General features: G+C 55.6%; 3 protein-coding genes across 3 annotated transcripts; 2 read left to right on the top strand and 1 right to left on the bottom strand.

The window, feature by feature from the left end:
- Positions 1–1048: 1048 nt before the first annotated feature.
- BLOC1S1 (biogenesis of lysosomal organelles complex 1 subunit 1) lies at positions 1049–4922 on the top strand. The gene is made up of 4 exons (XM_045789937.2): positions 1049–1228; positions 2011–2083; positions 4144–4276; positions 4726–4922. The coding sequence occupies exons 1-4, from the start codon at positions 1168–1170 to the stop codon at positions 4834–4836; spliced, it is 378 nt and encodes a 125-aa protein (XP_045645893.1). The 5' UTR covers positions 1049–1167; the 3' UTR covers positions 4837–4922.
- Positions 4923–5071: 149 nt separating this feature from the next.
- Positions 5072–12284, top strand: RDH5 (retinol dehydrogenase 5). The gene is made up of 5 exons (XM_045789936.2): positions 5072–5784; positions 6291–6637; positions 6769–7027; positions 8798–8961; positions 9235–12284. Exons 2-5 carry the CDS (start codon positions 6328–6330, stop codon positions 9456–9458), a joined length of 957 nt encoding a protein of 318 aa, XP_045645892.1. The 5' UTR covers positions 5072–5784; positions 6291–6327; the 3' UTR covers positions 9459–12284.
- CD63 (CD63 molecule) lies at positions 11017–14227 on the bottom strand. Its single transcript, XM_045789935.2, has 8 exons — positions 14078–14227; positions 13430–13506; positions 12356–12544; positions 12099–12173; positions 11902–11997; positions 11652–11792; positions 11367–11450; positions 11017–11197 (listed from the first exon to the last, which is right to left on the bottom strand). The coding sequence occupies exons 2-8, from the start codon at positions 13493–13495 to the stop codon at positions 11132–11134; spliced, it is 717 nt and encodes a 238-aa protein (XP_045645891.1). The 5' UTR covers positions 13496–13506; positions 14078–14227; the 3' UTR covers positions 11017–11131.
- Positions 14228–19890: the final 5663 nt, after the last annotated feature.

Here is a 19890-nt window from a genome sequence, read left to right as displayed (position 1 = left end):
ATATATCATGAAGCCAATTTTCTACTATGTAACTGAATCATAAAATGAGAGAATGCCATAGTTGGAAACAGCCTTAGATGTGGCTTAGTCCAGTGATTCGCCAACGTTCCGATGCAGCTGAACAACTTTTTAAAAAATACTTATGCTTGGGCTCCACTCCTTAGAGATCTAGTTACTCAGTCTAAGGCCAGGGCATTTTTAAAAACTTCCCCAGGCCGTTCTAATGTTTAGCCAGGGCTGAGAACTGCTGATGTAATCCAATCCCCTTATTTTACTAGGAGAAAACCAAAATCCAGAGCGTAAGCCATTTGCCCAGAGACACTCGGCTCGTTAGCGCGCGGTGCACCGAGAGAGATGATGGCAGTAGCAAGAACATGTTGGTGATGTTTATCATTTTTTCTCGTTGGAGTTAATCCCGGAAGCGTTTCTCTTCGGTTCAGAGGTGTTGTATGATTTACCTTTTACTGTGACAGCTGCACTTACTCTTCTGGTAAGACTGAAAGGGTTCGCATTCCCTGACCACAAAAGGACAGAGATGGGATTATACATTCACCACACATAGCCAGCCAAATTAGCAAAGCTCCCTAAGAGGCCGCTTGAGATGCCGAAAATGCTGCTTCTCTGCAGTGATCACCCAGAGCTGAGGGATCTTGGCAGGGCGGTGAGAAGCGAAGGGGCTGGAAAAGAGAGGAAAGCATTGCCTCCCATAGGGAGGGTGCTGGGAATCAATGGAGAACCGACCAGAGCTGCCAGGAGGGAAAGGCGAGGAAAGGAAAAGAATATCAATGAGTCCAGGGAGCCTCTGCTCCCCCAATAACGGAACAATGATGCACAACCCGGCGGTACCGACCCTCCCGGGAGCCCTGAGATCCCAAGGAGACGATCAAAACGGGCTCGGCAAAATGGGTACTAAAGAAAACTTTCAACACTCACCAAAAAGGGAGCCCCCCAAAAAGACCAGAGCTCACTTTCCCCTAACCCTCTACCAATTCCTCGGTTCAAAGCCAAGATCTTCTATAACCTCCACCCCCTTCTTAAAAGGGGGCGGTCCTGGCCTCACGTGACATTGCAGTCACGTGACCCGGGCCCCGGGGGAGCCGCGGTGCGGGTTCCAGCTCCCGGAGTCGGAGGGGGCCGGGCGCGCCCAGCCCCCAGCCCGTTGCGACCATGCTGTCCCGGCTGCTGAAAGAACACCAGGCCAAGCAGAACGAGCGCAAGGAGCTGCAGGGTGAGCCGATCGTCCCGTCCACCGTTTTCTTTTCCGCCGCGGCCTAGCCTCAGCCCGGAGCCTGGACCTCGAGTAACGGCCTAGATCCAGGGAAGGACGCCGGCTGGTGGGCGTCGGGGAGGGGGTGGGGGCGCTCTTTTGGAAATCCCGTTCCCTAGCCAACGGGCTCTGGTCCCTGTGGCAACACTGCGCGCCCCCCCCTCCGGTAACGCCCCCCACGTCCCGTCTCCCCGCATCCTCGGCCCGCCCCTGCGCGTGGATCAGCGCTGTGCCGATTGGCCCAGGGCGCCCCTCGTCCCGATAGTGGGAAGGGACGCTCCTGAGGGAGGAGGGTGTTGGGGCCCGACTGAGAGGAGATTCTTGGAGGCCTGAAACCACGGAAATGGGGGTGGCGCCCTTCCAGGATCTGGCCTGAGAATCCGGGAGTTACCAATCCTTAAGCCAGGATAGTGGGAAAATAGTGCCGGGGTCTGGAGTCCCGGGCGCCGCCACTGACTCGTTAGCGTCCCTGGGCGAGTCGCTTCCGTTCCCAGGGTACCACTTAACTCACCTCTAAAATGAAAAGGCTTAGAAAAAACAATTTTTTTAATAAAAAAATTTAAAAACAATGAAATGAAAAGGCTTGCCTTATGTTTTGCAAGGTCCTTTTCAGCTCCGGCACTGTGAGAATAGTTGAGATGTTCCTGCAACTAGCGGGATAGTAATCAATGGGTGGCGACCCTCTAGCACCGCCCTTCAAAAAACCGAGTCTCCACTCCAATCCCTTTTCCCCCCATCCCCAGAGAAGAGGAGGCGAGAGGCTATCACTGCAGCGACCTGCCTGACAGAAGCTTTGGTGGATCACCTCAATGTGGGGTATGAACCTCTTCCCATCAACACCCCCCCCCAAGTTTAGGCATTGGCAAGGTCCAGCCCTCAGACTGCTGTTGAGGGGATGAGATGGTCCATTCATTCCCTCCCCTCCCCCAGCTTAACTTTATGGGGAGAGGCTTGAGTCAGCTCTGACCCCTAACGTTGCACAAGGAGCAGCAGCTGCAGTGGTTGGAGAAGCAGCCAGATTCCCCCCTCCCCACAATAACCTCACAACTTGATGCCATCTGCCACTTCCCTTCATCCCTCCAAGTCCAGCTGTCCCTTCAGCAGGAGGGAGAGCACCCTCCTTCACCAGAACTTGCCACCCTCTCCTTCTCTACCGCCCACCCTCTGGCAGGCCTGGGGAGCAGCTGGCAGGAAAGAGATGGCACAGCTGGTGAGGGGAAGGGCAGAACCTCGGCCAGGAGCTGTAGCAGAGCCAGGCCAGCCGGGCCCTTCCTTCTGGGTCTCCAGAGACCATCCCCTGCGCCAGTCCTATAGGAGGACTCCAGTAACAACCAGAGACTTGGGAAGGAGCAAAGAATACTGTCTCTTGACCCTGAGTGACCAGAAGAGTGCTGAGATGATGACTGGAAAAAAAGGGGCAGTATGATGCCTTCCACCCCAACAATAGCTTGGTTGTGAATCCAGAGACTTGAGTCACCCAAGTAAGCCATGCAGGGACTGTCATCTTCATTACTCATCTCTGGGGAGGACTGGGGGACAAGAAGGCTGTGGTTGGGGCCTCTGATCTCCCTCCCCTCCAGACCTCTCCCTTCAATCACTGTGGAAGCGGGAGGTCAACAGGAAGAAGTAGGATTTTAGGAACTGCCAGGGGACTGTCTTAAAGCATTGGGGGGCCCCCTGCTTTACTGTTTCAGCCTCTACGCTGCCCCTTACTATGGCCTAGCTATCTCCCAAAGAGAAAGGAGAGGGTCTGCCCCCTTTCCTCCCTCCCACGTTGGCACCACTTGGGCCGTGCTGTGAGATTGGCCCAGGCTTCTCCCTCTGCTCTTCCTTTGCTAGGGGCCACCCCTCTTCCAGCTTAGAGGACAGCTAAGCCAAAGCCAGATTAGAAAGGGTTTTGTGTTGCTGCCCACGGGTCCTCTCATTCCCTGGAAAGGAAAACAAAGGCTCAGTCTATCTCAGCCCCTGTCAGGTGTCCTTCCCATTCTCTCCACCCACCCCAACCCCTTGCCCCCTCCAGCCCTCACAGATTCCAGTGGGGGGTGGGCCCCGGATGCGGAGTCTCCCAGATGACCTAGAGGTTTAGGATGGGAAGTCAAAGACTCACCAGCCAATGAGAGAGAACAGTTGTTGTGGGATGGGGAGATTGGGGGAAGGGGGGCAGGAGAGGGGGTTGGGGATTGCGACCTCATGGCATTAATGGTAGCTGCAGCCAATCTTGATTGAGGAGAAAAGAAAAACTGCCTAGAGCAAAAGGAAGAAAAGGAGGGAGGGAGAGATTGTGTGTGTGTGTGTGTGTGTGTGTGTTTCCTTCATCTGTGTGGGCGAAAGGAGAAGGGTGGGGAGAGAGAGCCAAGAAGCAGCCCCTGGGATATCTTCTCTTGACCCTGAGCTCCTGGGGAGGGGGGCTGCTCTCCCATCCCACCCCAGATTCAGGGAGGGGCCCAATTTCCCTTCCCAGCTTCTTGCACAGATCCCTCGGCTTCCAAGCACAGCCGGATGTGTCCCTGCTGCTGGATTTTCCCAGCTTCTCTGGGCCCCCTTTACCCTCCCAGCTTCTTCCCCAGGGATATTCCCTCCAGGTTGATCCTCCCTTCTCTCACCCAGCTCTAGGAATTCCTTTGAGGGGTAGGAGATGGTAAATTCTCAGTCAGCTCCCAGCTAGGCTTTCCTGGGAATGCTGGGAGTGGGAGGAAGAAGCTGGTTCATTTGCATGAACGGTGGTCATTTGCAGCACGTCCAAGAATGGCCAAAATCATGAGGTTTTCCTCAGTCTGGCTGCTGGCTCCCCTCCCACCGTGGCAGTGGAATGTTAGTCCTGGAGACCACTCCCCACCAGCTGGGTCAGCTGATCTCATCCCTCTTTCAACCTCTAGTGTGGCCCAGGCCTACATGAACCAGAGAAAGCTGGACCATGAGGTGAAGACCCTACAGGTCCAGGCTGCCCAGTTTGCCAAGCAAACAGGCCAGTGGATCGGGATGGTGGAGAACTTCAATCAGGCACTCAAGGTGGGCCACACTCCCTACATCACTGGGACCCTGTTGACTGCCTCCATGCACGTCAGCTCAGGCCTCAGGTTAAAAAGGAAGTGGGGAGGGGTGCCTGGGTGGCTTAGTCAGTTAAGCATCTGCCTTTGGCGCGGGTCATGATCCCAGGGTGCTGGGATCGAGTCCCACATCGGGCTCTCTGCTCAGTGGGAAGCCTGCTGCTCTCCCTGCTTGTGCGCTCTCTCTGACAGATAAATAAATAAAATCTTTTTAAAAAAAAAAGGAAGTGGGGATGGTCCCAGAAATGCTGTCGATGGCCCCAGTGTCAGAGAGGCTAGAGAGAGAAAAGTAGTTGGTGGGTTCAAGCAAAGCCTTTTCTGGGGGATGGATGGAAAGTGCTCCCATCTGTCTCCATAGCACCACACTCTGTACACCCTGATTACCAGCCTCCCTCCTCCTCCCCTTCCCAGGAAATCGGGGATGTGGAGAACTGGGCGCGGAGCATCGAGCTGGACATGCGCACCATTGCCACCGCACTGGAATATGTGTACAAAGGGCAGCTGCAGTCTGCCCCCTCCTAGCCCCTCTTCCCTTCCCTCTACCCCGCCCCTCCTACCTCCCCCATGGGGGAAGCTGACAGGCCAAGAATAAAACACAAGCCTCCGTTTCTCTGTGGTATGTTTCAAAGAGCTATGAGCCCAGGACGGTGGGTAGGAGTAGATGATTCAAAGACCGTTTCCCTAAGTGACAGTTAGCTTTTGGGTAAAGGGTGGAGCCAGCGTCCTCTTACTGCCCCACCCCTCTTTTCCTCTTCAGGCTGGTGCAGGTGCGTGCTGCGTAAGCAGAGGGCAGAAGTTGCCCACACCTCCACCCGGAAGGCTAGTGGGCCCTGCCCCAAGCTTCCTGACTCAGGACTTTGGTTTCCTGCAGAGGAGAAATACGCCAGGGAGCAGGCTTGGTCCCGGCTCTGGCTCTCTGCCTCTCCACGTGCTCGTGGCCTCTCCCAGCCTGGTGCTAAGCAGTGTCATGAGTCCGGACCAGGTTGGAGATTAGTTCTTGGGCATGGGGGCGCTTTGGGGCTTGGAAGGAGGAGGAGGAGCGGCAGGTCCAGGATCACCAACAGAGAGGGGCAGCTGCCATCCTTGACATATCCCTCCTCCTGGTCATCCGTGACAGAGGCGGTCAGGCACCCCAGCTGGAAAAGACAGCCAAGAAGGGGGCCTGGGCACGCCTGGCCTGTGCCAAGCCTTGGCTTCGACCACCGGGCTCCAGCTTCCCGGGCTCCTCCTCCCAGCCCCTCCCCCACCCCACCCACACACTTAATACTTCTGGGACCCAGGCCACCCGCTGCGGACTTTGGCATTAGCTGTAGCTAGTGTGGAGCCTGGAAAGACTGGGAGCAAAGTCTCTCAAACGAGCAAAACAAGGAGCTTCAGGCATTGTGCCGCCTGCTAGCTTTGCCCCGAGGAGCTGAGCAGGGCACCGGGAGCTGGGCGCTCTGAGGGGCGCTCCTGGTATCACACGTGTTGGTAAGTCAAAGCCGTAAGCTTTTCAAGTGCTTCCTCACACATGATCCCCGTGGACCCTCCACAGCTGCCAGGTGGGCTGCGGTGGGCATTGGCCCCACTGGTAGAATAGAAAACAGGTTCGGAGACACTCAGCATCACACAGTAAGTTTGGGGCCAACAGGACGAAAGCGCAGGGCTCTTGGCCCTGTACGTGTTTCCAAAAATAAGGCCCAGTTTACACGCAGAGAATTCAGATGTCGCTGGCCTAGCAGGAGAGGGGAAAGCCAACCGGATTCCTCTGCTCCCGAGCCGGAGTCTGCACCCCGGCCCCGGCTCACCGGCTTTATTAAGGTAGCCACAGATACAGGGTCGGCCTGGGTCTTTGCTCTGCTTGCGTGAGCCAGAGTGTGCCAGTTACCTGCCAAGCAGATAATTTCTCAGTCTGCTCAGACCAGGCTTCCAGCTAGGGAGGCTCTCAGGGGCCAGGGTTTGAGACCAGAGTAAACGAGACAAGTTTTCCTGCCCAGCCTCGGCTGCCACCGGCAGGTCACTTGGGCTCTGGCCATGTGGCTGCCTCTGCTGCTGGGAGTCCTGCTCTGGGCGGCGCTGTGGTTGCTCAGGGACCGCCAGAGCCTGCCCGCCAGCGACGCTTTCATCTTCATCACCGGCTGCGACTCAGGCTTCGGGCGGCTTTTGGCACTGAGACTGGACCAGAGAGGCTTCCGAGTCCTGGCCAGCTGCCTGACCCCCTCGGGGGCAGAGGACCTACAGCGGGTGGCCTCCTCCCGCCTCCACACCACCCTGCTGGATGTCACTGATCCCCAGAGTGTCCAGCGGGCAGCCAAGTGGGTGGAAACACACGTCGGGGAAGCAGGTGAGTAGCCACTAGGCCCACGGGCAGGCTGCTTGAAGTTGGAGGGACTGCGTGGGGAAGGAGCAGTGATCCGGGGAGAGAGTGCCGGAATGCCTTACCTACCCTGTGGTGTCTGTCTCCTCTCTCCACAGGGCTTTTTGGTCTGGTGAATAACGCTGGTGTGGCCGGGATCATCGGGCCCACACCGTGGCTCACACAGAATGATTTCCGTCGGGTGCTGAACGTGAATACACTGGGTCCCGTCGGCGTCACCCTCGCCCTGCTGCCACTGCTGCAGCGGGCCCGGGGCCGGGTGGTCAACGTCACCAGTGTTCTGGGTCGCCTGGCAGCCAATGGCGGGGGCTACTGTGTCTCCAAGTTTGGCCTGGAGGCCTTCTCTGACAGCCTGAGGTGAGGGGTGCTGAGCCCTGGGCTGCCCTGCAGAGATGATGAAAACACAGCATAGTGGGATCCTGAGGAGGAGACAGTTTAGGGCTCAACTTTGTGGGTTCGAACCCCAGCCTCCTGTCATGGGAGCTTCGTGACCTTGAGAGGTTACCTCTCTTTACCGCAGTTTATTCCTCATCTGTTAAATGAGGATGAGAAGACCTGCCTCATGGGTGCTGGGAGTGAAATGAGGTATGTGTAAGGCCCCCACGGAGCCTGGCACATAGACAATGCCCCAAGAAGTCTGCTAGCGTTATTAGTAGGGTTTTTTTTATTGGAGAGAGAGAGAGCATGCGCGCACACACAAGGGAGCAGAAGCAGAGGGAGGGGGAGAGGGAGAGGGAGAAGCAGGCTCCCCCCTGAGCAGGGAGCCCGATTGGGGCTCAGTCCCAGGATCCTGAGCCGAAGGCAGACGCTTAACTGAGCCACCCAGGCGCCCCTAGTATGATTAGTAGTAACTATTACTTGTGATGAGCTAGTACTTTACAGAACATTTTCTCCTTTATTTCTCCCAGCAACCCTCTAAGGGATAGGCATTAATATCTGCAGGGTAACATAACTAACCCAAGACCGCACAACTAGTTAGTGGAAGCACTGGGACTTACCCCAGGTCGGCTTGCCCCTCATCTTTCTGTTCTCCTGCCCTTCATCTTTAAACAGTAATGTTCGGGGCACCTGGGGGGCTCTTTCCGTTAAGCGTCTGCCTTCGGCTCAAGTCATGATCTCAGGGTCCTTGGATCGAGCCTCACGTTGGGCTCCCTGCTCAGAGGGAAGCCTGCTTCTCCCTCTGCCCCCGACTTGTGCTTGCTCTCTCTCTAATGCTCTCTCTCTCTCAAATAAATAAAATCTTTAAAAAAATTTTTTTAAATTAAACAATAATACTCAAAGTCCCATGAGAGCACAAAGGAGACTTGACAAGTACCACCCAGGCGGTCCCGAATTTGGAGCAGTACACGTGCCCCCCAGCCAGCCCACTTTCTGTAGGAAGCCTGCCTTCGTCACCCTCACTCAGCAAAGAATTTCATATACTTTTTGTCCCTATCCCTTGGTCTTTTACTTTTCCAATCAGCATCATGGAACACATACTTTATACTTGGATTTCTGCATCCATGTCAAGGGGGGTTAGACGTGTCTCTGTAGTCTCAGCAAATACCAGTCTACACCCTTCATGTCCAGCACCCAGGACTCAACCCTGTGTTGTTTACTACCCTGTGGGGTAGTAAAAGATTATTTATTTGAGAGAGCACACGCGCATGCACGGGGGGGAGGGGCAGAGGGAGGAGAATCTCAAGTGGCCTCCACACTGCCACAAGGCTTGATCCCATGACCCCGAGATCACCACCCAAGCCAAAATCAAGAGTCGGATCCCCAACCGACTGAGCCACTCAGGTGCCCCTGGTGTTTACATTTTAAATAGTTACATTGTAAATGGTTATGTAAGTACCTACCTGAAATCATTAATTTTTAGGCCTGTGTTGCCAAAAATACTTATTGTCTGTCCCTTTAAGAAGAAGTTTACTGACCCCCCATTCTAGATCTTAGAGTACAAAGGAAAACAAATCTCGAAAATAACTGGCCCACCTGCCCCCTTCCCAGGACAGCAGGGATCCCTTTGACCTTCAGGACCCAGGTCCCCAGCCTGTGATAACTTTCCCATTTTAGCCCCCACACCCATGTCCCCAAGGGTCCCTTTCCTATAAAGGCAAGAACCCAGAAACCTCCCTCTATCCCCAGGCGGGATGTGGCTCATTTTGGGGTCCGAGTCTCCATCGTGGAGCCTGGCTTCTTCCAGACCTCTGTGACAAATCTCAAGTGTTTGGAGGACACGCTGCAGGAGTGCTGGGCACGGCTACCTCCCACCACACAGGCCCTCTATGGGGAGGCCTTCCTCACCAGATGTGAGTATCTGGGCCCACACAGGGGCATACGAAGGGAAAGGAGAGTGCCAGAAAGGCCCGTCCTATGGAGGAGGTCCTATGGGAGGAGGCGAGGGTGAATGGGACGCCACAGAACACCACCCAGGCCATGTGGAACCTTCCACTTGCCAAACTGCGGAGGGACCAAGGATCCCTCTGACCCCTGCTGGGGACCGCTCCAGAAGCCAGAAGATAGGGCCTGAGATGGGCTGGAGTGGGAAGGGACGTTGATTACAACCACCTCCTGGGATGCAGACTTGGAAGTGCAGCAGCGCGTCATGAACCTGATCAGTGACCCGGACCTGACCAAGGTGAGCAGGTGCCTGGAGCACGCCCTGACTGCTCGCCACCCGAGAACCCGGTACAGCCCAGGCTGGGACGCTAAGCTGCTCTGGCTGCCGGCCTCCTACCTGCCAGCCAGCCTGGTGGACGCTGTGCTCACCTGGGTCCTTCCCAAACCTGCCCAGGCGGTCTGCTGAATCCAGCCTTCCAGCAAGAGATTGTTTGTCCCCACCCTGATACTGCCTGAGGCCTGGCACGAAATAAGTGCTCAATAAATGTGTCTTGTTAAACAAACAAAACACTAGATGGGCAGAAATGAAGTTGCCCAGTGGGAGACTAACCCCATTTAAGTGCTAACCTCAGGGTGACTTAAAGCCCAGGGTCACTGGCCGGTTTAGTGCCTGCGAAACCACTAGCAGCAACTGGGCGCCACCCTCCACGCGCAGGCTGTATTGCATCTATCTATAGGTGCTCTTTGAAGCTGCACCTGGAATGGCCACCAGAGGGCACTGTTGGACATCGCCTTTATTTTCTACAAGGAGTAAAGTTGCAGTTCAGTGTTTAGAGTGCAAATGGCCACTAGCTATTTTTCTTGGGAAGGAGGGAAGGTGGTGAAGAGGGGACAGGACCAGGCTGGGAGGATTCCATGGGGAAAAAAGGCAATACCCACTTAAATTGTCCCCTCTCCTTATTTTTAAAGATTTTATTTATTTGAGATAGAGCAAGCAAGAGAGAGAGCACGGGTGAGAGGCAAGGGAGCAGCAGACTCCCCTCTGAGCAGGGAGCCTGACTCGTGGCTCAATCCCAGCACCCTGAGGTCATGACCTGAGCTGAAGACAGGATGCTTAACTGACTGAGCCACTCAGGTGCCCCCTCTTTTTTTTTTTAGATAGATTTATTATTTATTTGAGAGAAAGTGTGCAAGGCGGGAGAGGGGGCAGAGGGAGAGAATCTCAAGCAGACTCCCCACTGAGTGGGGTGCCTGACATGAGGGTCTCATGCCCTGTGATCAAGACCTGAGTCAAAGTCAAGAGTCGGACGCTCAACCAATCAAGCCACCCAGGAACCCCTAAATTGTCCTCTTATCTAATCTAAGTTAAGAAGAATGGGGGGCGCCTGGGTGGCACAGCGGTTAAGCGTCTGCCTTCAGCTCAGGGCGTGATCCCAGCGTTACAGGATCAAGCCCCACATCAGGCTCCTCCGCTATGAGCCTGCTTCTTCCTCTCCCACTCCCCCTGCTTGTGTTCCCTCTCTCGCTGGCTGTCTCTATCTCTGTCAAATAAATAAATAAAATCTTTAAAAAAAAAAAAAAAAGAAGAAGAATGGATACTGGCCACAAAGGTGTCGTAACAACTTATCACCACCCTAACAGGAGCCGGATCCCCTCTGTTGAGGGAGGGAGCTGCTAGGCCCTCAGAGGTGGGCAGACCACCAGGGAAGAGATGTCCATGGTAGATCTGGGCTGGCCTCTCCCAGGCAGGGCCTCTGTGGGGAATCCCTTTAACTTTTGCAGGAGATGCCTTCATGAATATTCTAGCACCAAACCTGGTAGCACAGGACTAGGAGACAGGGAGGGCAAGGGGCCCCAGCCTCCTCCAGATGCCCACTTCCACTGCCAGCCGCACCAACGCCTTCAGCAAAATCCACCTTTCCCAAACACCCCCCCAAAACACACCTTTCCTTCCCGAGGTGCATATAGAACAAGGTCCCAGAGGACAGGAACACGGGTGAGAAGGAAAGGAGAAAGTACCACTCTTAAAGACAAACAGACTATATTTGTTTCAGTCTGAAAAAATAATCCGTTTAATTGAAAAACCTGGAGTGTACTACCCCACTCCCTTAGATGAGGGGGTTAAAGAGACCCGACCCCCTACATCACTTCATAGCCACTTCGGATACTCTTCACGAGGCAGCAGGCAAAGACAATTCCCAGTACCTAAAAGTAAAGATAGAGGGGTGGAGAAAGGCAAAGTATCCCAGGCCCACCCACGAGACCCCAGACACAACCAGGGCCCCCGTCCCTAGGCCAGGACTTCCCCAGCACCCTTCTCCCACTGCCCCTATTGCCCAGATGCCCCAGAATGAGTCCCAAGGGTGCCTCTCACCTCCACAAAGGCAATGCCCAGGGCTGCTGCAGCCACCACCAGCACGTTGCTCCTCAGCCAGCCCCCAATCTTCTCCACACAGCCCTGAAGGTAGAGGCACGCAAAGCAAGAACATAATCAGAACCCTTCCACCCACCTTCGCCTGGTCCCTCTGTCTCTCCCCTACTCTCTGTACCTTTCACCCTACCCCTAGCACTCCCAGATCTCCTCCCCCTCCCAGGGCCCCAACCCTCTCCACTCCACCCCTGGCCCCTCTCAACCCTGGTACCTCAGCTTCTTCCCTACCTCAGGGTAGATATTCTTCACATTGAAAGAAACCCCGCAGTCCTTCGTGACATTGATGCAGCAGGAGTCAGGGACTTGGCCCTTGGACATGACTGGGACGCTCTCCCAGTCCGTGTAGTTAGCTGCCCCGCAGCATTTAAACTGCAGGAGAAGAGAAATACGGAGTAGAAGGTTATTATGTGAACCTCCACCTTCAATATGAAGATAAGAATCTTCCCCCACTACCCCTGCTCCCAGCAACCTCACTCACATCTTCCTGCATCTTGTCCAGGGCCGAAGTCGTGTGGTTGTCTTTCCGATAATTCTGCATCTGCTGCCGGAAGTCCTTATTAAATTCTAACATCACCTGGGAATAGGAAGGCGCATTGTTGAGGTCAAACTTCAGGGCACATGCATCCCAGAGCAGCCAGACCTCTGAGGTGGGGCCCTCCCCTTTGCCCTGCTTACCTTGTCTCTAAACACATAGCCAGCAATGGCTGCAGCCACCTCCACCAGCATGATGAGAGACAGGAAGATGGCAAACTGCAGGCACAGTGGACAGGGGTCAGGTTTGCAGTCTTGGTGAGGGTGGCCTGCTGTGGCCCAGCCAGCCTCTAGTTCACTAAGAAAGGTTTTCCGCACCCACCCACCCCACTTCACCTCAGGAGCCCCCTTCGTAGAAGTGCCCTCTGTGCAGTCCCACGCTGGCCCCACACCCTGCTCACCGTGATCATAAGACAGTAGTTCTCCTTGCAGGCCCCACAGCAGCCCACAAAGGCCACCAGGAAGAGGAAGGCACCCACTGCGATGATGACCACGGGCAACAGGGAGCCAGGCGTGGCCCCCTGGATAATGGTCTGACTCAGGACCAGCTGGGCCCCTACACCCACGGCGATCAGTCCCACTGCACAGGCCTGTGAGGAGGGCAGGTCAGGGTGAGGCCAGACCCACAACCCATCCGCCCTCCATGCTAGAGTAGTGGGTACACCCAGGACACAACCTCAGCCCCGTCCCAGAGAGACAGATTCTCACCCCTCCAGGAAGCCTGATTGCGGGGGAGGAGGATGACCCATATTTGCCCCACAGTTTGATCAAATGCCAAAAGAGAAGCTCCCAGAAAGCCTTGACCCCAGGGCACATATTCCTCACCTAGAGTGGTGCTTCCTATGGGCCTCTAAGGCTCCCAGAACTGTGCTCTCACTATGGTCCAGCACCCGCCCCATCCTCATCAGCTGTGACTAGGGTTCCTCAGGCCCACTAGGCCAGGGAGAAGGGAGAAGAAAAAGAAGCAGGAGTGCTGGGCCCCTTCCTGGACAAACAAGAGCCTCTGAAGCCAAGAGCCCAGGACAGGAGCAAACTGAGGTGGGCAGAGCCCTTCCCCACCTCCAGGCAGCTGAGAGGAGTGAAGAAGGATGAGGGGTGAGAGGGTAGGGAAGGGTGGGGAGGAGAGGGAAGCCCCACGGCGATAGCTATCAGACCCCGGCCGGCCGTTGGCTGGTTGCCCCATGGCCCGGTATCACAAGTGGTTGGGTCACCAGACAGGAAGGGCCAGAAGGGGTTGAGGGGGAGGGTGCTGCGCACCCACGCTGTCCATTCTTGGGCCAAACGAGCCTCCGAGGACCCCGAAAGCTGGAGGGGGTGGGGTGGCCATGCTGTCTTCGGCCCGTTCCCCGGGCTCTCCTTCCACATCTGGTCTCCAGCTGCCTTCCTTCATTCTCGGCCCCTCGGCCCCCACCCCTCCGGATCCAGGTCTCCCCGCACCCTGCCCGCGCGCCCCCAGCGTCCCCCTTCCCACTCACGCAGAAGGCCAGCAGAAGAACGTAGAGCAAGAACTTGACACATTTCATTCCTCCTTCCACCGCCATGACTGCCGGGCCTGGGGTAGAGGGGAGCGCAGGGGGGTGAGAACCGGCCGAGGGGGGACCTCGGTTTCCGTGCTCCCTGCCGGCCCTCGAGGCCTTCCTTGCGCGGCCCCCATTCCCGGCCCCTCCCACCCGGAAACCCGCGGTCAGATCCACGTCTCCCAGCCCCCTCTTCTCCCAGGCTGGAGAGGGGTGGCGGCGACCGCCGCGAGGCCCGGACCCGCCCCGCCGCATCCCGGGCCCGATCCCGCGGCGCGCGGACCGAGGCCGGAGCCCGACGCCCACCCTCAGCCCTCCAGCCCCCCCGGCGTTCAACACCCCCTCCCTAGCCAGCCAGCCCCTACAAACGGTCCTCGGCCCAAGCGCGAGCCCCAGCCTCCTTCCCCCGCGCTCTGACCTCCCCACAAACACAAGCGCAGCCGGCCCCCCACCACACCCCGCCCAGGCAACTTTGCAAAGTTGCGAGGGCCTCGGGAGCGCCTGGGAGCGCGGCGGATCTTCGGGGACCGCGGCGAGCCCCAGCGGAGGGAGCTGCCCGCGACATCCCGCCCAGACCGAGGCCGGCCGTGGGCCCCGCGGCCTCACCTGGGCTCCCCGAGGCTGTGCGCTGCTCTCCCGCCGCGGCTCAGGGGCTCTCTAGCGGCGCCCCCCCGGCTCCCGCCCCGCCCGCCGCGCGGCCCCGCCCCGGCCTCCAGCCGCAGCCCCCTCCCCCGCCGCCTCCTCCGCCCAGTGGCCGCCTGCCTCCCTCATGTGACGCGGGAGCAGCTGCGGCCTGAGTCACCCGGCCGGCGAGGGGAGGGCCGAGCCCCCCGCCCGGCCAGGGCCACGTAGCCCCTACCCGGAAGGCAGCGCCCACCCCCGCAAAGGGAAGGCGCCGAGGACAGGACCTCAGGGTGTTTGGGGTCCTTCTGGTGCCCCGGTCCCCGTGCCACCTCGGGCCGGGAGGGCGGGACCCAGCGGCGCCTGCTTCTGCCCGAAAGCGGAGGAAGCGTGTGCGAGCCGAGGTGGGGAGAGCGGCCCGGAGCTGCGGCAAGGTGGCGAGGTGGTCCTCAAGAGGCCGCCTCATCCTCCATCCGGAGCCCACTCCTCTGCTCTGGCTCCCATCTCTGCGGAAGCCCCCCGCTCTCATCCCCGAGTCGGCAGAGGGCGCTGTTAGCTCCCTGGGATCGGGTGGGTCCCGAATAAACACTTCAGAAAGTCCCTGGCCTCGCATCCTGGGAGTCCCCCAGCATTCTAGAGTGGGTGTTCCTGTCCCCCCTCTGTTAGTCCCTTCTCCATTTTCTGGGGCTCCGGAGTAGTGGGCTGAGGACAGGAGGAAGCCAGAGTCGGGTCCCTACCTCTAGGGAAGGGTGGACAAGGTCTAAGCTTCCACCACTCCTGGATCAGCCTCTTACCAGGTGGAGGGGCGGGGGAAGGGGGGGGGGGACACTGAAACGCGCACGGATATAGCTTCTGGATTTCCCCATCCCATTCTAGCAGGCAGCATGTCACATCCCAGGGGAAAAGCCAGGTGAAGGCTGGAAGGGGGAGGGGGCAGCCTCAAGCTGCCTCCCTCCATTGTGTGCCATGGTGGTTCCCAGGAGTTGTGTGAACAGGCCAAGGACAGAACCAGCCATTACTCCTGCTACACCCGCCTGGGCCCCACCCCTTAGGTTCTTATGGTCCAGACTTAAGAACCACTTCCTGAGTCTTTGTATGTGTACACAAAGAGGAAAGAAACTGCAAGAGCAAAAGGAAAGAGATCTGGGCTGGGCTAAGAACCAGTTTCCAGGATCACAACCTTCCAGAAAGGCATACCAAGCCCATTCTGGACCTTGCACCCAGTTATCACAGTAGGCAGGCAGCAGAAGAGGAGCGAAGATGCTGAAAGAAGGAGTATCACCAGTTTCTTTATTGTGCTGCCGCTAGATGCCAGGCATGTGCTACACACAGGAGATGGGGGGCAGGGGGTGCACGGGAGGCATGGGAGACAGTGGCCCTGCCCTCTGCCAGCAGACAGAGCCGAGCCCACACCGTGAAAACAGAATGCCCCGGTGGAAGGTAGACAGTCTCAGAGGGAGGGACAGGTACTGCCCCTGCACCACAGGGAAAAGAACAGACTTCCTATCACAAAGGTGGGTGGTACTGAGGTGACTTGAGAGAATAAAGAATCAAGCTCTCAGTTCCAGAGACAGGGAAAGAGCCAAGTATAAAAAAGTAGTTTTCAAAGTCAATGGCAGGCTGGGGTTGGCTAGCTCAAAGGGTTCAGGAAGGATGTGGCGAAAAATGGACGGGAAAGTGGTCTGAAGTCAAGATTGAGAAACTTTAGACACATAACAACTGAGTATAATGCTTGGTCTTTGATTAAATCTTTGTCTGAACAAACGAACTGTGAAAGACATTCTGGGAACAACTGAGGAAATTTGAATATAGACTGAGAATAAGACATGAGAAAATATAATTTTGTTAGCTATGATGATAGTATAATTATATACGAAAATTACTCTATTTTTTAAAGATGAATACTAAAAAAAGATGCATAGTAAAATATTTAAGAGTGAAATGTCATATCTGTATTTGCTTTGGAATACTTCACAAAACAATAGATGAAGCAAAAAGCAGAGAGTCTTGGGGCATCCGGGTGGCTCAGTTGGTTAAGCGCCTCTTGATTTGGGTTTGGGTCGTGATCTAAGTCGTTAGATTGAGCCTCGCATCTTGCATCAGGCTGCTGGACAGGGGCCTGCTTAAGATTTGCTCTCTCCCTCTCCTTTTGTCCCTCTCCTGCTGTTAGTGTGTGAGTGAGCTCTCTCTCCCTAAAAAACAAAATTTAAATTTAAAATTTTTAAAAATTAGAAAGCAGGGAGTCTACGTGATAGGACTATTGAGGACCTAGAAGGCTATGTTGTTTTGTTTTGCTTCAAGCAAACTCTATGCCCAATATGGGGCTCAAACCCATGACCCTAAGATCAAAGAGTCCCATGCTCTACCAGTTGAGCCAGCTGGATGCCCCAAGGTTGGGAATGTCCTAAAGGCAGTGGGGAGTGGTGGAGAGTTTTGGGAAGGGGTGAGTGATCTTGGGGTTGGGTTTACATTGAAATAAGGAGGAGGTGTGCCTGGCTGGCTCAGTCAGAAGAGCACGTGACTCTTTTTTTTTTTTTTAAGATTTATTTTAGAGAAAGAGAGAGAGCACGAGTGGGAGGGGCAGAGGAAGAGAGAGAAAGAATCTCAAGCAGACTCCACACTGAGCATGGAGCCCCACGCGGGGCTCAATGTCAAGACCATGAGATCATGACCTGAGCTGAGACAGAGTTGGATGCTTAAGTGACTGAGCCATCCAGGCGCCCCACGCATGCAACTATTGATCTCGGGGTCATGAGTTCAACCCCCATGTTGGGTGTAGGGATTACTTAAAAAAAGAAAAAAAAAACTTGAAAGAAGGAAAAAAGGAAGGAAGGAAGGAGGGAGGGAGGGAGAGAGGGAGGAAGAAGGAGGAATGAGGGACACTTGGGTGGCTCAGTTGGTTAAACATCTGCCTTTGGCTCAGGTCATGATCCCAGGGTCCTGGGATGGAGTCCTGCATTGGGCTCCTTGCTCAGCGGGGAGCCTGCTTCTCCCTCTGCCTGCTGCAGCTCCCCCTGCTTGTGCACTCTCTCTCCCTCTCTCTCTGACAAATAGAAAGAAGAAAGAAGAAAGAAAGAAAGAAAGAAAGAAAGAAAGAAAGAAAGAAAGAAAGAAAGAAAGAAAGAAAGGAGAAAGGAAGGAAGGAAGGAAGGAAGGAAGGAAGGAAGGAAGAAAGAAAGAAAGAAAGAAAGAAAGAAAGAAAGAAAGAAAGAAAGAAAGAAAGAAAGAAAGAAATAGAAGGTGGCCCAGAAGATAGTGGAGACTTCACAGCTACCATCCAAGGGAGAGGTGATGAAGGCTGGAACCATGGAAGAGGGGAGGTCTGAGTGGCATTTCAGAGGGCAGATAAAGGACGGGATGAGTGCTTACCTGTGGAAGGGGAGAGGAAGTAAGAAAAGTCCAAGATGACTCAGAGCTTCTGAACCTGGGCACCCAAGGGAGAAGGCGGCCGTCACCCAAGGCAGGAGGCCAGCGGCGAGCACCCAAGTGGAGACTTCCACCAGGAATTGCGGACGTGAAACTCAGGAGAGAGGTAGACTAGAGAGAAAAAGCGCTATCTAAATTCTTAGATGGGTGAGGGCCAGAGCAAGAGAAGAAAACAAAGAGCTGCAGAGAGCCCTTCCATCTCAGGAACAGGAGGGAGGAGTCAATAGCCGTAAAGGAGCAGAGGGGAAAGGAGGCTGTGGATCTGGACGCCCCCACATTGCCGGGCTCAGGACGGGCACGATACACATTAGCTCACTTGACCCTCAAACAGCCCTTCCAGATGTGTATGATTTGTCCTGTCTTAGAGATAAGGAAACTGAGACTCCATGTCAGGGAATGATATGCCCAGAATCCAGGCCAGTAAAGGGCGGGGTTAGAATTGGAACCCAGATCTCTGAGGGTTCCAAAGCCTGTGTTCTCCCACTCTCTCCTGGGGGCCAAGAGAAAAGAAAATGTCACAACAGGAGGAGGGGACAGTGGCCAGGAGCATCAAACAGTATAGAAAGGTCAACTTGAGTGAGAAATAAGAGAAGGCCATTGGAGGGGCGGCCTTCTCCAGAGCGGTGTCAGGGCAGGATCCGGAGCACCTGCTGGACCCAAGAAGGAGGAAGAGGGAGGTGGAGACGTCCCGGTGGGCAAGGGCAGAGCCGACGTGAACGTCAGGGCACGGGGGCCTGGGACTGGAGCAAATGGTGGTGCGCGCAGAGTGGCGGCAGCAGCTGGGTCAAGCAAGGGGAGAGAAAGAATGGTGCAGGGCATGTGGGCGATGGTAGGGCCAGGGAGAGCCCTGGAGAGCAGCCAGGGTGGAGTGAGAGTAGAAGGTGGTTGCCAGGGGCTGGGTGGATTAGTGATCAATGGGGTTCAGTTTGGGAAGCTGGAAAGGTCCTGGAGATGGATGGCGGAGACGGTTGCTCACCACTGCGGTGTACTTAGTGCTGCTGAACGGTGCTCTTAAAAACGGTTCAGTTGGTAGATTGTATGTTGTATGTATTTTATTTTATTTTATTTTATTTTATTTTATTTTATTTTATTTTAAGATTTTATTTATTTATTTGACAGAGAGAGAGACAGCCAGCGAGAGAGGGAACACAAGCAGGGGGAGTGGGAGAGGAAGAAGCAGGCTCATAGCGGAGGAGCCTGATGTGGGGCTCGATCCCGTAACGCCGGGATCACACCCTGAGCCGAAGGCAGACGCTTAACCGCTGTGCCACCCAGGTGCCCCTGTCGTATGTATTTTAACACACACACAGAAATGGCCCACTCCCCTGATCTGGAAAATCAGCAGACAGCCCTGTGTCCCTCTGATCAGGGAAGCAGCTGACTGGGACCCAGCCCCTCACACCATGTCCTTCAGAGCCCCCAGCGCCTGCTCCAAGCTCCTGGCATCCAGCAACGCATCCGCCCTGATTGGCTCATGCCGCCGTCCCTTGGGTGCCCGGCACTGGTGCTGGTAGGTGAGCTGGGGTGAGCACCCTTGCCCTTCCCCAGCACCTAAGGCCTCCTGAAGCCCAGATCCACACAGGGAGCCCTGCACTTGCGCCATGCGTACCTTCTCCCCTCCACCCAGTAGGCTCCTTGAGCCTGCCTGCACCCCACTAGGAGGGGCCGGCTCAGGGATAAGCCATGTGCCCTGGTAGGAGAGGCCCGTGACCTAGGAGCTGCCACCTGCAGGGGGTGGAGCACAGGAGAAGAGAGAAGGGAAGGGAAGAGCTGAGGACAGCTGGGAGGTACATGGGAGGATAGGGGAGGGAGAGGCATGGAGGGGATAGAGAAGGGAAAACAGGTGCCAGGGAAAGGGTGGGGAGGAGGAAGAGGAGGAGAGGGGTGGGAGATAGAGGAACTAAAGGCTACATCAGCATCAAGGCCATCTCTTCACTAGGGAGGGTAGGAAGGGTTGTGGCTGGAACTTAAGGTCAGGAAGTTGGGTCTGAATAGAGAACTGAGGTTTAGGGGCACCTGCTGGCTCAGTCCGTAGAACACACGACTCTGGATCTCAGGGTTGTAAGTTCGAGCCCATGTTGGTTGTAGGGATTACTTAAATATAAGAAAAATCTTGGGGCGCCTGAGTGGTTCAGTCGGTTAAGTGCCTGCCTTCAGCTCAGGTCATGATCTCTCGGTCCTGGGATGGAGCCCCACAGGGGACTTTCTGCTCAGCAGGGAGCCTGCTTCTCTCTCTCTCTCTCTCTCTCTCCCTCTGCCCCTCCCCACCTCTCGTTCTCTCTCTCTCAAATAAATAAATAAAATCTTAAAAAAAAATCTTTAAAAAAACGAGTTAGGGAGCTGAAATTTAAATCCGAAGACCCCAGCTTTGG

This window comes from Ursus americanus, chromosome 17 (genome assembly GCF_024610735.1).
Source record: "Ursus americanus isolate L20-20 chromosome 17, mUrsAme1.1.p, whole genome shotgun sequence".
In the NCBI taxonomy this organism is placed as follows: domain Eukaryota; kingdom Metazoa; phylum Chordata; class Mammalia; order Carnivora; family Ursidae; genus Ursus; species Ursus americanus.
Note: the sequence above shows the minus strand (reverse complement) of the source record. Positions and strands in the feature narration are given on the sequence as shown.

Bases quoted from the DNA above. Each gene is read 5' to 3' on its own strand.
- BLOC1S1 (XM_045789937.2), top strand. From the start codon at position 1,168: ATGCTGTCCCGGCTGCTGAAAGAACACCAGGCCAAGCAGAACGAGCGC. The intron at 1,229-2,010 runs GTGAGCCGATCG...CCCCATCCCCAG, and splicing joins CGAGCGCAAGGAGCTGCAGG to AGAAGAGGAGGCGAGAGGCT. The intron at 2,084-4,143 runs GTATGAACCTCT...TTCAACCTCTAG, and splicing joins GTGGATCACCTCAATGTGGG to TGTGGCCCAGGCCTACATGA.
- RDH5 (XM_045789936.2), top strand. From the start codon at position 6,328: ATGTGGCTGCCTCTGCTGCTGGGAGTCCTGCTCTGGGCGGCGCTGTGG. The intron at 6,638-6,768 runs GTGAGTAGCCAC...CTCTCTCCACAG, and splicing joins AACACACGTCGGGGAAGCAG to GGCTTTTTGGTCTGGTGAAT. The intron at 8,962-9,234 runs GTGAGTATCTGG...CCTGGGATGCAG, and splicing joins GGAGGCCTTCCTCACCAGAT to ACTTGGAAGTGCAGCAGCGC.
- CD63 (XM_045789935.2), bottom strand. From the start codon at position 13,495: ATGGCGGTGGAAGGAGGAATGAAATGTGTCAAGTTCTTGCTCTACGTT. The intron at 12,545-13,429 runs GTGAGTGGGAAG...CCCTCCTCACAG, and splicing joins TTCTTCTGCTGGCCTTCTGC to GCCTGTGCAGTGGGACTGAT. The intron at 11,998-12,098 runs GTAAGCAGGGCA...TCCTATTCCCAG, and splicing joins GCTATGTGTTTAGAGACAAG to GTGATGTTAGAATTTAATAA.